This window comes from Dendropsophus ebraccatus, chromosome 1, assembly GCF_027789765.1.
Source record: "Dendropsophus ebraccatus isolate aDenEbr1 chromosome 1, aDenEbr1.pat, whole genome shotgun sequence".
Lineage (NCBI taxonomy): Eukaryota > Metazoa > Chordata > Amphibia > Anura > Hylidae > Dendropsophus > Dendropsophus ebraccatus.
The window spans coordinates 121,266,044-121,282,879 of record NC_091454.1 but is presented as its reverse complement, the minus strand read 5'-3'; the positions used below and the strand labels follow the sequence as shown (position 1 = coordinate 121,282,879).

General features: G+C 38.9%; 1 protein-coding gene across 6 annotated transcripts in view; it reads left to right on the top strand.

Moving 5' to 3' along the window:
* The window catches only part of MAGI2 (membrane associated guanylate kinase, WW and PDZ domain containing 2), a 673,341-nt gene that overhangs the window by 630,841 nt on the left and 25,664 nt on the right, over positions 1-16,836 (top strand). For 4 of the 6 annotated variants that reach the window (XM_069978196.1, XM_069978177.1, XM_069978169.1 and 1 more), the window contains one exon: positions 3,424-3,562. In XM_069978196.1, coding sequence (XP_069834297.1) covers positions 3,424-3,562 — 139 coding nt within the window. Of the gene's footprint in view, positions 1-3,423; positions 3,563-13,189; positions 13,304-16,836 lie in introns of all 6 variants that reach the window. The other 2 variants (XM_069978186.1, XM_069978201.1) reach the window with 2 other exon arrangements.

The following is a 16,836-nucleotide window of genomic DNA, read 5'->3' as shown; positions in this document are numbered from 1 at the left end:
TGAACAGATCCTTTCTGTGTTTTTAATCCACTCCTGGTTTTGGTTGCAATACTGACTGAAATATACATATACTGACTGAAATATACGTAGTGTGAACGCAGCCTAAAGGGGTACTCCGGCCCGGGGGGTATTTTTGAGCTATGGCCAGCGCCGCGTCCCAGATTGCGCCGCCCTGTACACTGGTCCCACAGCCCCTTCCTGGTGTTAGCTGCGGCATGAGATGTGATGTCTCAAGGCAGCTCAGCCATTCAGCGGCCGTAGTGGAGTCCCGCCTGGAAAGCATTCTCAATGTAATTTCCCTCATAACACCAGGAATCACAAATAGTAAGGGCACTTCTACAGTTCTTCCTACGTATGTTACCCCCTCCAACACCGGCATGTTAATCTGCTCAGTGGGCTGTTACTGCCAGCATGATCGTGGTATCAGGTGAGCTGGCGTTGTTTTTTTCTTCACGTATCTATAGGTATCTTTACTTTTGAAAACAAGATCCATTTTGATTTTCACTCTCTCACAGATCCAATTCAATGAATGCGGTCAAATTGAGTAAATTTAGGGTTTAATATTGTATTGAAAGAGGTTCTACTAAAGAAAGGAGGATGACATAGGAATAATACATCTGCAGGCTTACATGTCACATCATTAACTTCCCATCATATTGGAAATTGCATCTGTGCCACATTTGTGTATAGTGGCATCAATACTTTTGTTTAAGGATGCAGCATAAATAAATAAGATTTGAATGTCTGTCATAGTTCAGTTGCAAGAGAGAAACGAGAAATAATCGTATTATGCTGTTTCAATACACTTACATCAAATTGTCAGTTCTTCTTATTTTGTTGTATGTATAAATCCTCCGCAATGGAAGTGGAAAGTGCTTATGAGACAGAGGTAGTTACAGCAGTTGTCCAGTGCCAGTAATCTTTATTACACTAAATGTATCTGAAACTACAGGGGTGGTTACTAAGAAGTCTAATTTGTGCTACTAATCTGATGGGGATTGGTGTTTAATTAGTGCCAATATGTTGTGTGTTATTTATTATGAAGTTGCATTGACTTTGTAAATGAGTCTAAGTAAAAAGCCACAAATAAGTTGGTCACAAAAATAGGTCACAAAAGAAGACAAAAGGAGCGAATGGAAGGAAAAGGGAGTGGGATTAGACTCACAGGAAGTTGTTTGCAATCTTGATTAAAGATCTTAATTTTAGAAATGATGAGGGTAGGCATAATCCAACCACAGGGTCCAAGTTTGCAAATATTCGTTATGACTGTCAGATAGGATTGTGGCTATGTTCACACTAAGGGGGAAAAAAGTGAAAAGTTGACTACTTTTTCTTTTCAAAATTATGTCCGTGTTTGACACATTTTTATAGACTTTAATGAAATACTTTGACTCTCAGTTGAACATCCAGTGCACACAGTGCATTGAATGACGGACGTTGCTTGTGCAGACGTCAAAATAATCATCCTGAGAATTATTTTCAGATGTCTTTTGGAAACAAATGACTTTTTTTTTTAGTCGTCCACACAAGTTTTGGGGGTTTTTTTCACCGTGCTTTCCCCATTTTTACTATTAAATTCAATCGACATTTCAATTAAAGACACACCCAAAGGCCAATTAGTAACCCAAACTAGAATGATGGACCAACAGCCGTTATCGTCAATGACAAGAGCCCAAATGACTGACATGATGTTAAATTCAAAGTGACGGTGTCATTTAAAAAAAAATTTTTACCAAAAAGGAAAAACACCATGTGAACATAGCCTGAGGATTTTTTGTTAACCATACACAAAGACATATTATGTTTGGCTGTAGAGGGAACTAAAATGAAGCATTTTACAGAGCTTATTCGCATCTGTGGATCATCAGACAGCACACATCCTCCATGGCAAGAGATGCTTTATGTAACCCCTGTCCCCTCTATCTAAATTATAAGGGTGCTGATCAGGAAACACACTTATCAAAATAGATTTTCTAACAGAATATATATAAAAAAAATTTGGACAAAAAATTTGCGTACTGTATACACCAGGTTCCTACCATAGATTCTTTAGGGGGTTTTTTTGGTTTAGGATAGAAATCCACTCCCTTGTTACTTATTGGTCAATCAGGTCTGGAGGTGTAGTTAATCAGGCACACATTATCCCTTCCAGTGTCACTTCCATGATTTCCAGGGTGCTTCGCCATTTTATAAAACTTCATGCTAGGTACCACATTCTTAATTAAGCCCAGAATTGTAATAATTATAGCTCTGCATATTTATATCCTGGTTGTTGCTTTCACCTCATTAACCCCTGAGGAAGTGGTGTATGAAACGTATGTTGGAGTGAGGTGGAGACCAGGCTGATTTTCTTAATAAAGAAATGAATTGCTTTATTAACTGTGTGCACTGCATAATGTTAATTTTGGGCTTGTTTAGATGTTTATGTAGATGTTATATGTGAGTAGTGGTCATCTGGCTTTTTTCCCATTCAGTTTGCCTTGAAAAAAGGTATAGGTGTTGACTCATTTAAGCTTTATTAAGCTGTTCCTATGTTTATTCACTATAAACACACCAAAGACTGAAAAAAGCTAATTCAAAGCTTTACTTTCTGTTTATCTTTGCCTTTTGCCTTTGCCTTTGCCTTTGCCTTTTATGCCTCTATAAATACATTCAAATTTCAACAATGATATCCATTAAAAGGAAATATGTCACTTTTTGTGTTTTATTATAAAATGTTATTTTGCAAAATAAGTGTTTTAGGTAATTTTATTTTTATTTTTACATGTGGTATCGCTTTTTTAGAACGGCGTGATGTCCGCACTTGGGGGCTGCAGTGTTTAATAGCATCTGTGTGTGATGTCATTTCACAACACATACACAGACACTAAACAGCACCTCCAGAGCATAGAAGTGAACCAATGCGTCTTCAACACTTAGTACTACACATGCTGTGGCTTCTGGGGGAACACACTTCAACAGGAGAGGAGAATGACCGGCCCGACACAGTGATGTGGGCAGCTCTGCAGTAGGTTTAGGCCTCAATCTCAGTCCGCACTGAGAACGGAGAGCCCATCAATCATGATCTATGATCTGCAGCAGCTGAGGTGTAGCATGATGTTCTCTGTAGTAGCTGAGGTGTAGTATTGGGTTCTGCAGCAGCTGGGGTGTATAATGATGTTCTGCAGCAGCTGAGCTGTAGCCTGATGTTCTGCAACAGCTGAGGTGTGGCATGATGTTCTGCAGCAGCTGAGGTGTGGCATGATGTTCTGCAGCATCTGGGATGTAGTATGGTATTCTGCAGCAGCTGGTGAAGCATCACAACACATTTGCCTTGATACTTCGCTGACATTTCTCTAACACGTTTAGCAAAATGTTATTTATTAAAAAGGCGCATTTTATTAAACTTTCTGCTTTATCACATATTTTATTTTTACCCCACAGGTCGGTGATCAAATTATTGAAATCAATGGGGAAAGCACAAGAGACATGACACATGCAAGAGCAATAGAACTCATCAAGTCAGGAGGAAGAAGAGTAAAGTTGTTACTAAAGCGTGGAACAGGGCAGGTCCCAGAGTATGGTGGGTTTTCACTTTCCTAATATACTATATGCAGTAAAACAATTTAGAGAAAGAGGCATGATTTTAAATTTTTTTGGGAAATTTCATTTTATGCATAGATTTTGCCTTAACTTGTTAATGTAGGAAATAAAAAGCTATTCAGCGCACAGTGTTCATGTAGTACAAACACCATTCACTGACTACTGGCATCTGAGTGAAATGGAAGTTAGAGTGCTCTGTCATTTGTACCACGGTCCAGAGGATATCACTATTACACTATGTTCAAAGTTTTTAAACACTGATAGCAAGCATACTGAAGTACAACTAGTGCTTCTGCTAATGTCAGAGATACAAGGAATGGGAAGTTAATGTAGGGAATAAAATGGTAGTATTGTAGATATGAAAGTGTATTTATTATCTGATGTGTTTCTGGTGAGCTCAAGAAATGTGTACTTGTATTGTCAAACATAAACTCATAGGAGTGATGGCCATTTAAAGGGAACCTGTCAACCCGGGCAGCAGCCCCCAAATCCTCACACCTGGACAGGTCCCCGGATACATACCCACCTGCCTTTCCTGATGCCAGTCCCACCAGGGAGATCTATCTGTCCACGGCTTATCTGCGTGCTCAATATGCAAATGAGCATGAGTATGACTGCCATAGGAAATCACTGGAGCAGTGACTCCTTATGGTCATCGGCATTTGCATATTGAGTGTGCAGATGAGCTGCGGCCAGATCTCCACAGCAGGAGGAGGTATGTATCAGTGGCCCTGTCCAGGGAGGGGGGTTCAGGGGGCTACCCGAGGTGACAGGTTCCCTTTAATTTCAGTACTGTGCTGAAATTAGTTAATTTTTTTTTTTTTTAAGTTTAGCAATCATAGTTTCTATTAGGGAGCTTACGTACTTTGTAGCCATGTAAGCAGTTTAGGACTTTACTTGTAGCTGACAGTTTCTCTTTAAGCTTCCAGGATATTTGGGGATATTAGCAGATTTTTTTCAGCTAACTAAATTACCAGTGTTTGACATGATTGGCCAACTATTTACAATTTTGTGGAAGCACATCGTGACCTCCCAGATCAGTTGGCGTAATTATTCATATGAATGATTCCATAGGACCATATTGTGGCCAGTCAAAGCCCTATGTGTATGGCCATCTTAAAGTGACTCTGTATCCACACCTTGCCGCCCCTGAACCTCTGGCACCATGTTGTAGAGCTCCTCACGTCGTGCCCAGTTCTGAGGTCAGCCTGTCTCCTGGTGCTGGTGTTTAGAAAAAAAAAACACTTTTATCAATGCATAGCAGGCAGTCAAAGCAATAACAACCTCCCCCCATGCCAAAAAAAACTTAACAGTACACAGAGTAAGATACACACGACTTTTACTTAGCATCAATTGGTGATATTTTTGCAGTGATTCTGACAAAATCGCAGGGAAAAATATTGCTTTTTTTTTGTGATTGTGCAATTTCCTGGAAAATATCACTAATTAATCGCTATGTGTGAACATAGCCTAATGGTAGGGTGTCATAGTGTGGTTACAGTGTGGTTACTGCATGCAGATAATGTCTCGCTCACATATTGTTTTGCTGGCAATGCAACAAAACCATTCAGCCATTGCCTACCACTAGCATGTGGGACTTTGTTCACATGCAGTTGCTACACTGTAATTCCCCACCTAAAAACCTGTTTTAACCAATCGCATCGTGACTAGGCACCATACTGTACATAGAAAGTGAAGGAGTCCTATAACATCCAAGTTCTTCAGCATCAATTTTTTAAGATACGGATAATATATAGTATGTCTATTACTAGGTCATGGACATTAATCCCTTACTGTTGTAATTATATAACCTGAACATGACCAATAGCTATCTAAAGTGTTCAGGAAGCGAAGGGATGTTTTAAGAGAGGATTAAAATGCTGCATATACACAACTAAATCTACAGTGCTGTTAATTTGTTGCAGAGTTGTCTCGCCTCAGTCAGTCATTGGCTGTATGGTACAGTTACCATGAGGACAATGCATCATGAGCTACTAGGAAGTAGCGGTAATGAGAGTAGGCCAGGAGCATTGGTGGTGCAGCTGTGGGGGTTCATGAAAGTATACACTCACCGGCCACTTTATTAGGTACACCATGCTAGTAACGGGTTGGACCCCCTTTTGCCTTCAGAACTGCCTCAATTCTTTGTGGCATAGATACAACAAGGTGCTGGAAGCATTCCTCAGAGATTTTGGTCCATATTGACATGATGGCATCACACAGTTGCCACAGATTTGTCGGCTGCACATCCATGATGCGAATCTCCCGTTCCACCACATCCCAAAGATGCTCTATTGGATTTAGATCTGGTGACTGTGGAGGCCATTTGAGTACAGTGAACTCTTTGTGATGTTCAAGAAACCAGTCTGAGATGATTCTAGCTTTATGACATGGCGCATTATCCTGCTGAAAGTAGCCATCAGATGTTGGGTACATTGTGGTCATAAAGGGATGGACATGGTCAGCAACAATACTCAGGTAGGCTGTGGCATTGCAACGATGCTCAATTGGTACCAAGGGGCCCAAAGAGTGCCAAGAAAATATTCCCCACACCATGACACCACCACCACCAGCCTGAACCGTTGATACAAGGCAGGATGGATCCATGCTTTCATGTTGTTGACGCCAAATTCTGACCCTACCATCCGAATGTCGCAGCAGAAATCGAGACTCATCAGACCAGGCAACGTTTTTCCAATCTTCTACTGTCCAATTTCGATGAGCTTGTGCAAATTGTAGCCTCAGTTTCCTGTTCTTAGCTGAAAGGAGTGGCACCCGGTGTGGTCTTCTGCTGCTGTAGCCCATCTGCCTCAAAGTTCGACGTACTGTGCGTTCAGAGATGCTCTTCTGCCTACCTTGGTTGTAACGGTTGGCTATTTGAGTCACTGTTGCCTTTCTATCAGCTCGAACCAGTCTGCCCATTCTCCTCTGACCTCTGGCATCAACAAGGCATTTCCGCCCACAGAACTGCCGCTCACTGGATGTTTTTTCTTTTTCAGACCATTCTCTGTAAACCCTAGAGATGGTTGTGCGTGAAAATCCCAGTAGATCAGCAGTTTCTGAAATACTCAGACCAGCCCTTCTGGCACCAACAACCATGCCACGTTCAAAGGCACTCAAATCACCTTTCTTCCCCATACTGATCCTCAGTTTGAACTGCAGGAGATTGTCTTGACCATGTCTACATGCCTAAATGCACTGAGTTGCCGCCATGTGATTGGCTGATTAGAAATTAAGTGGTAACGTGCAGTTGGACAGGTGTACCTAATAAAGTTGCCGGTGAGTGTACATTGTTGTTTATTACTATGCCACCCAAACAAATTTTAATGCCCGGACAACCCCCTAACCACATATAATACAGGGCTTGACACACAAAATCATTCTGGGTAATTTTGATTAGCTTGGATTATTATAAAGTACACAGTAACTGTACACTATTGAGTTGTTGGGTTCCAGACAATTGGGTGACAATAAACTAGAATATACCTCTGTTTTATCATAGACTAATAACTTTGTGACCAGGACATTCCAGTGGTATCAGCATTTGGCAGTTTAATGGTAATGGTTTATCATTTCAGTTGGTACATACAGAAATTGGGAGCTCTTGAGATCAGCTATATAAAATGACTGCAAAAGCAGCACACAAGGTTTATCTCTATCCTAATACAGATATGTTCGGGGGGGGGAATTACATACAGGAACAGCATTGTTTATAGTGTAAGGGTATGTTCACACTGAGCAAATACGGCGGAATTCAATGCTTAGTGTTCCGCTGTGAGTGAATGAGAGGGCACGTGCTCCTCTGCTGCCGCCGCTCTCAGCTCAGAGAAGTGACATGTCACTACTTTGGGCGGAGAGCGGTGGCTGTGGAGGAGCGAGCGCTCTCCCTTAGACTGGCTATGACACACTGAGACAGGCGAAATTCCGCCTGTTTTACTCAGTGTGAACATACCCTAAGGCTATGTTCACATAAGATATAAACAACGGGAATTCCCACATTGTTTAACGCTCCCCTACGGCCAGAATTAGTAAACACGATTGTTAATTCCAGCTATAGGTAGCCTTAAACAATGGCGATTCATGGGGAACGACTGTTGTTTATACAGCATGGGAACATAGCCTAAAAGTGTACAGTGCTTACCTTTCTCCTCTTCCTAGCCAAAAGCTGTAAGACATTCACATTCTGCCGCTATGTGCAGAGTAATAAACTAGAAATGGGTCAATATTCATTTCTTTTAATATTGTGTATAATGGGAAAATGCCTCAGTCTGCAGTCATACATAGTATGATATTCTACTTGTGTAAATATTCATAGACTATTTACTTCCACTTGGATTGGTGATACACGGAGAGATCATGTCATGCTGGAACTATGAATATCAATTTCATCTTCTTGTTTGATGCCTGTGGTGAAGATCCTCTGGGTTTACACAGTTTAAAAAAATACAATTTGAAATGTTTATCTGATTGTGAATATGTGGCGTCCTCTGTCTTTAGCTGCGCTTTTACTGCATTGAAATACGAAGTAAAATGCAGTTTACGTGTTCCTAATGTTAGTAGCGTTTTATTTTCACAAGCTTTGATGAAAGTAGATTACTGTCCTACTTTCACTGAAAACTAATTCAAGAAAGCACAATAACTTTTTGTAAATAACTCTGCCATGAGTCATTTCTAAATATATATTTATGTTCATAAAACTTTTTTCCTGCATTTGAAAAGTTACCATAACCATAATATGGGTGCATAGCAGCTTATGCCATATTCTAGTAGTATGGTTGTTACATGTAAATACTATGCAGTTATTTTAAACACCCTCTATTGGTCACTGTGGCTAGTGTTACATTTCAAATCTATATCTGTGTCAGAAAAACAGTACAGTGGTGCCTTGGATTACCAACATAATTCGTTCCGGGGCCGTGCTTGTAATCCAAATCCACTCTTAAACCAAAGCAAATTTTCCCATAAGAAAGCATAGAAATGCAGACAATTGGTTCAACACTCCAAAAATAATGATTTATTATTCTGAATAACATGTAAAACAAATGAAACAAACATTCAGAAACAGCAGAATATGTGATATTATAAGTAACTGTACAGTAATATAGAGGATGGAAAACACAAGGGCTGACAGAGACTGCAGGAAGCATGAAGGAATGAGCAGGACATATGTGGGCAAATACATGCAGCACTCTCTGTCCGGGGAGAGAGGGGTTACAGCTATGAAGAGATTACCTCCACAGTCCTGTCCCCTGATGTGAGCCCCAGCCTGAAGTGGACCTGCTATGATTTGGAAGTTGAGGGAGACTTCCTGGGTCATAGTACAGTGCTCAAAACCCCACTATGCAGACCATGTCCCTCCCCCTCTCGCGCTCCCACCCAGGACAGGGAGCTCTTAAACCAAAGCAATGCTCTTAAACCAAGTCACAGTTTTGAAAAACTGTGAGCTCTTAAACCAAAACGCTCTTAAACCAAGGTACCGCTGTATTTTGATCTGTATAAGGCTATGTTAACACACAGTATTTTTGCTCAGTATTTTGCTCAATACCATGAGTGTATAGAAAACACAGAAAGGCTATGTTCACACACTGCAAAAAATTTGTGGATGGCTATCATTTAACCCCTTAAGGACTGGGCCAATTTTCGTTTTTGCGTTTTTGTTTTTTCCTTCTTGTGTTTAAAAGGCCATAGCACTTGCATTTTTCCACCTTGAAACCCACATGAGCCCTTATTTTTTGCGTCTCTAATTGTACTTTGCAATAACAGGCTGAATTTTTGCATAAAGTACACTGCGAAACCAGGAAAAAATTCAATGTGTGGTGAAATTGAACAAAAAAACGCATTTCTTTTTTTGGGGGGGTATTTGTTATTACGCCATTCGCCCTGGGGTAAAACTGACTTATTATGCATGTTCCTCAAGTCGTTACGATTACAACGATATATAACATGTATCACTGTTCTTTTATCTGATGGCCTGTAAAAAATTCAAACCATTGTTAACAAATATATGTTCCTTAAAATTGCTCTATTCCCATTCCCTTTTTATCCTTTGGTCTAGGAGTCTGTGTGAGGTGTCATTTTTTGCGCCATGATGTGTTCTTTCGATCGGTACCTTGATTGCGCATATACGACTTTTCGATCACTTTTTATTAAATTTTTTCTGGATTTGATGCAACCAAAAATGCGCAATTTTGCACTTTGGGATTTTTTTGCGCTTACGCCGTTTACCGTGCAAGATCAGAAATGTGACTAATTAATAGTTCGGGTGTTTACGCACGTGGCGATACCAAACATGCTTATTTATTTTTATTTATAACATGGGGAAAGGGGGGTGATTCAAACTTTTATTAGGGGAGGGGGCTTTTTATTAACATTTTTTTTTTTTTTTTTTTACACATATACTAGAAGCCCCCCTGGGGGACTTCTAGTATATGCACCCTGATCTCCCATTGATCTATGCTTTATATAGTTATACAGCATAGATCAATGAGATCGGCACTTGATTGCTTTCGGCTGCTGCAGCCGAAAACAACCAAGTGCCAAGCTGGGGTCAGCGCCATTTTGGCGTGGCACCCGGGACTGCGGCGGTTCAGAGCAGAGTCGCCGCGCGGCCCCACTCTGAACACCTCTTGGGGACATATGATGTACGGGTACGTCATATGTCCCTTAGAGGTTAATGTACAAATATACACTACTTACAGGAAATGCACATAAAGGGGGAGATTTATCAAACATGGTGTGAAGTGGATCTGGCTCAGTTGCCCCTAGTAACCAATCAGTTTCCACTTTTCATTTCTCACAGGCTCTTTGGAAAATGAAAGGTGGAATCTGATTGGTTGCTAGGGGCAACTGAGCCAGTTTCACTTTGTTTGATAAATCTCCTCCAAACAGTTTTTTTCCCTGCACTTACTACTGAATCAAGGCTTCACTTACTGGATAAAATGGTGATGTCAGGACCTGACTCCCAGAGCTGTGCGGGCTGTGGCCACCTGTGGAGAGGATGATGGCAGGGGGACACAGGGCACTGGAGGGACACTGAGCATCCCTCTGCCATCATCCTCTCCAGCAGCCACAGCCCGCACAGCTCTGTGAGTCGGGTTGTGACATCACCATTTTATCCAGGAAGTGAAGCCTTGATACAGTTATAAGTGCCGGGAAAAAAAAGCACTTTATGTGTATATATAAGTGTATATTGGTGATTTGTATAACTTTTGGGGGAGGGGGGGGGACAATACAATACTTTAATTAAAAAAAAATTGCCGGAGTTCTCCTTTAAACTAATTGCTCACAACCTCTGCCCCCATACATGTGTATTTCAGCTGTCATCCATTTACAGTGTGTATAGCCACCCTGACCCATTAGGGACTAAGCACCATACATAGAAAGTGAAAGATTCCTACAGCATCTAAGTTTTTCAATTCTTCAGCATCAGTTTTTTTGTTACAAAAAGTATACATTTAGTTTAATAAAGTTATATTAAAAAATGAATGCAAGTAGTTAAAGCAATGTATTAGCAAAAAAAATTATCTGCAGAGTACCCATTAATTTCAATAGACCAGTCTATTATTCACACTGAAGCAATAGAGCACACACAAAAAATACCCTGCTATATTTTACTAATACTGGATAACCCCCTTTAATTTAGAGGGTGGGGAACTGCTGCAATTGTAAGTGTCTGGATGGCAAACTCTGCAGAAACAAGATGTACTGTAGCTAGAAGCTCTGCACCAGATGGAGAAGAAAAGTAAAGATTCCAATTAAAGTTGTCACTTGTGAGTTATTGTATGTAAACATTTATTCTGCATCTGATCAGGATTCAGTTACATGGCCTGCAGTGAGATGATGCCAGGTATTCTTCTTTCAGCATGACATACTTGGAGCTGTACTTTGCTCATGCCTATAGATAATATTGCCTGTACGTATGCTGCAGGACATAGCATAACATTGTAGGCTATACTGTGAATAGATGCATGCTCAATTACTTTTATCCTGAGCCTTTTTACTGTTCCACTATAAAGAGTTATGGAAGTGGTGGTTACCATGACGACATCTGCTTGGTATAAATTATAACAAGACCATCGTAATTCTTCATGTGCCAAGTACTTAAAACGTTTTAACAACCTAGTTTCCATGTGCAAAACCGCTGCCGGTCTCCATTATTTTTTATTTTTTTTTCAATCTGTAGCCGTCAAATTTGATTTAATAAGATATTTAATTAAGGTTTACTTTTGTAATGGCAAATGTTAAAAGGTCACGTTCAAGGTGAAAAAAAAATCAGAATTTATATTAATAATCATTGATGAAAGGATTAAAAAGGACACAGTTTTATTATTTTTGACACTGACATCAGAATGGAAGGTTCTTTAACCTACTAAAGTAATTCTTAGGCACGTGCCACACAGCATTTTTGCATCCGTCTTACTATATCTGTTTTATAACTTTTTTTTTAATGCATATATAAAAAAAACATGGTCAACCATCTCTTTCCATGTCAATTTTTCTTTAAATGTAAGTGAATGGAAAACTGATGCTGCAGAATGGGATACAAATGCATCAGTTTTTACCATCCATTTTTTTTTCCTTTAAAGGGTTATTCAAAATTTCTTTCAAATCAACTGGTGTCAGAAAATCTCAAGTGTTCCAGTACTTATCAGCTGATGTATGTTCTGCAGGAAATGGTGTATTCTTTTCAGTCTGACACAGTGCGCTCTGCTGACACCTCTGTTAATGACAGGAACTGTCCAGAGCAGTAGCAAATCCACACAGAAAACTTCTCCTGCTTTACAGACTGGAAAGAATGCACCACCTCCTGCAGGACATACAACAGCTGATAAGTACTGGAAGACCTGAGGGCTTTCCAGCCTTCTCTGGTTTGACTGCCACAGGCCAAGCCAACAGTTTTCCAAATTTTTTCTTAACTCATATTGACTTTAGTCATAAAACCAGTATAAACAGTATAGCACTGTAAGACAATTGTACTGCTGAGCAGCAGTTGTAGAACTTCATAGCTGTGTCAGATCTGATGGGAGAGTATGCCTGATAGAAAATGAAGCCTTGACTGCAGTGAAAAGACATTAAAGTTTCCTAACACTGAGCTACAAATCCCCTACATAGACATGACAGAAATGTAGCTTCCTACAGTCACCACTAGAGAGCGCATAGGAGTCTACTGCATACTGTTTATTCATTGAAACTCATAAGATTACTCTCATGTGGAATATTCACTTTAAACCTGTGCTCTAACATCTGTTTCTTATCTTTTCTTTTTTCACCATTACCATCCATTGTCAATGTAACCTAGAAAAGCCTAGAATGCGTTTTCTGAGTAAATACCCTCTGGCTTCTTGGTACAAATACATAGCATCTAACTAAAAAGTTCTACTTTTTTCCAAAATACTTACAGATGCATTTAACATTATTGTGCTGTTTAAATAACCCAAATAAAATCTTGGCTATCACTAATATTAATATTTGCATGCTTTATAAATACAAAGTCTACCTCTTCTTAGAGATATTCCTGTAACTTTTCTAATTATACTAAGAATTCTTTGCTAACAACAGTTCTATATCTTTGTGTCACTGTTCTGTTAATTCTAATGATTGGTCCTAGGCTGTTCCTCCCCTTCCTTTAGGAATGGTACCTTCTTCCAGTCTCTCCATGTGCATGAAAAGTGACAAGCATGGGTCCCCATATTTCTACTTATTGGGCCACCCTAAAGACACGGTTTGTAAACTCTGCATGCATATTATCATTTTCTAATCTTCTCTTGTTTCATGTGTAGATGTGTGTTTACTTATACTTGTCTTTTCTGCTCAGTTATCTTGTCTGTCCTCACTATTAGTATATTATATTAGTCCTGCATACACAATGCAAAGTTTTCGCTTAAGTTGAGGAGTATTAAAAACTCCCAAGATATCAATAGTTACCTACCTCAATGTCCTCTGAATGTCTATTGACATAATGCATACTGTAACAACATATAGGGGGAGACTTATCAAGACAGACGGAACCTGCCCCAGTGTCCCACACTGGATTGACAGGATGTAGATTGACAGAGAAGCGTAAACTTTTGTGCAAAAATGTGCACCTTTTTGCTGATCTACACATAGGTGCAGGATGATAAATTCCCCCTTATTGTTCATATATTTTATATATCAACTTTACAGCTGATAATGCATCATTCGTATACACAGAAGGGGACATATGAGTGGAAAACAGAGCAGTACGGTTTTTAATGGTTATTGGACTGCAAAATAAGGTTTTCTGACCCAAATTCCAAAGCCATTGAAAATGTGAAATAGATGTTTTAATAAATTTTCTGTTATAGCGGCCAAAGCTAGGGCTCAATTGTAATTGCCCCCTACACATGAATGGAGCTGTCTCTGTAGCAAGCGCATTCATTTCTCCAAACCAGGTAAATGGGCCAGTTGGAGAAGTTTCTGCAAAATCGGGGGTGTAAATATACCCTATGGATTTATCATTTACTTTGGATTTCTGGAACTTGTGTTTTTAACTTCTAGACCAGAAATGTTGACAAGAATTATGTCAATTTAGTAAAGTGTTTTCTTGCGCAAAATGACAAAAATAACAAAATGATTAGACTTCATCTGATACATTATTGCTGAAGAAAGCCTTTTTAGTTAAAAAGAAAAATATGATGGTAAATACTTTTGTTTCAAAAAGAACCTAAGTATTTTAGGTGTGATAATGTTAAAAAAAATGTGTAGATTGTGTTATCAGAAGTTACAGGTCTGGTTAATCTGATAATTTGTCTTCACTGTATTTGCTGACTATTATGTGCCAGTTTCATGCCTGACGCACCATTATATGCTGTCTTATAACTGACCCCCAGCATTCAATTCAGTGTGTAGATGTGGTTAAATGAAGGCATGAATTGTTGTTAATCAGCATGAAGCACAAGTTTGGACCTCGAGTAAACTGAACTTTTCAAATTCTTACTTGTTGGCAAACCAATAATTCTACTGAAAGCTGATTGGTTAATATGTATGGTAATGTCATGTAGTAATGCAATGAATGACACTGTGCATAAATTCACTTTGCATTTCTATACTTTGAATTACTGTAGATAAAAACATGAAATTTTAAAGGCATATGTATGTTGTAATGTTTTCCCCTTTTATCTCACATTTTGCTGAATTTAATATTTGGGATAGGTTTATCGTTATTTCACATAGGTTTTGTCTTTTGTCTTATTGTTTTAAGAAAACATACTTTTACTGATTGCCTTGAGACCTCCAAGATAAAGATGTGTGTGGAGTTTTTCTTTCTTTTTTTTTTTTTGTATGATTATATGTACGGTTTATGTACTTACCAAAATATGATATTGAGAATGTCTTATTATGGTCTTCTACCTGCTTGGTGTGCTTATCAGACATCTCTCCGTGAAAGGAAGTTTCATGTTAGGTAAACTCTTGAAAATGACATACAGATATAGATGTCAGTGTCTCCGGTCCATATATATCCATGATAAATGAATCTGGAATCACCCACAGATATATATACTTTTTATCTGAATCATGTCTCTTTAACAAATGTGTTCTCTGTCACTGAAGTCTTTGGGTTGTTTCCAGTTGAATATTGCAGTATCTATAGTATTTGCATAGTAATAATCTATGACTTTAAAGTCGAGTACTTAGTGGTCGTTTTGACATGATAAAAGAAATATTGTTTTGTGGACAGGAATTCAAAAAAAAAAAAAAGAAGAAGAGGGGGAAGATTTGTACAACAGCAAAACAGAATAAGACTATGTTCACACAACGTTTTTTCACTTCTGTTTAAAATGATGTCTGTCATTTTGAATCTAAAATAACGGACGTTATTTAGCAGCCTGGCCTCCCCTTAGTGCAATGACTAGTGTTTGTACATTATTCTAGTTTGGGGTTACTAATTGGACTTTTGGTGTGGCTCAATTGAAAAGTTCATTGAATTTAATAGTAAAAACAGAGTAAGAACAGGGAAAAAAAAAACTGTGTGTGAACAACTAATAAAAAATGTTCGCTGTTTGCAAAAGAAGTTCGAAAATAATGATCGTGTTCATTATTTTGACATCTGCGGTGAAAACGTCCGTTATTCAATACATTGTGTGCATTGGATATACGTCTTTTTATTGACTTCAATGCATTGCCATTGCAGTCAGTTAAATCGCGGCAATAACAGACTTTTTTTAAATATCAAAATCGGCTGCCTTTTCTCTATTTTTGATGTTGTGTGAACATAGCCATTCAGCTAAACATGTGAATTGGATCCTACCGACTGGGTTTCACATATGTGTTCAATTAGGCAGCTCCACAGCCCACATTCAGATTCCATATAAAGCAGAAATGAACACACTTCACAGAAGTTTATGATTTTCAATTGCTTATGACTTCTGCCCTGCTGCCCTGACTGACTGCGTCACACTAATGAGATCTCAGATCTCACGAGAGGTCGGGATGTACTTATTGGTGATGGGTTACACATCTGTTAGGCTTGACAAAGGGAGCTGTTGCTCTTGAAACGTCGCGTACTTTTCATGGAAGTTGGACTTCTATTCCCGTCCGGGAACTGCGTCCTGATGGCTACAAGCTGAACATGGACGCATGTTAAAAGACTCTGCTACTATTTGCCACTGGGTGATGTAACGTTTAATTGACTTTACTAATTGCGAGACATGTAATTGTCTTCGAAAAATATGAATGAAAAATGAAGTCATAAGCAATTGAAAATCATAAACTTGTGTGAAGTGTGTTCATTTCTGCTTTATATGGAGTGTTAACATAGCCTAAATGTATTTTAAGATTTGAACTTAAAGGGGTTGTCTCGATATTTGGTTAAATGTGTCTGTGGTGCAAATATCTAAGATTTCTATGTCATGTAACTGGATCTGTTTGTCTGGCTAATGAAATACCCTAATACGCTGAATGATGTAACTACTGAACTATTATAATGGAGTAAACATAGCTTTAAAAATGCACCACAAAAGAAAGCTAGAATCCCAAAGCACTAAAGGATTCATATAATAGATTTAGGTGCAAATAATTGCAGTGATCTGGTTTGCGCAGTCATTGCATCTAGGTGACCTCTAGCTTTTATGTATTGAATGTTTAGTATAATTATTTTAGTCATAGAATAGTTACCCTTTGAGTTCTTTGTATGGTATATTGGAAATCAAGAAGTGGAAATATAAGGTTTTAGAAGCTCTTACAGTTATTTTTAACTTAAGATACTGTCCAGGTATGCTACTCCAGATATTGTAC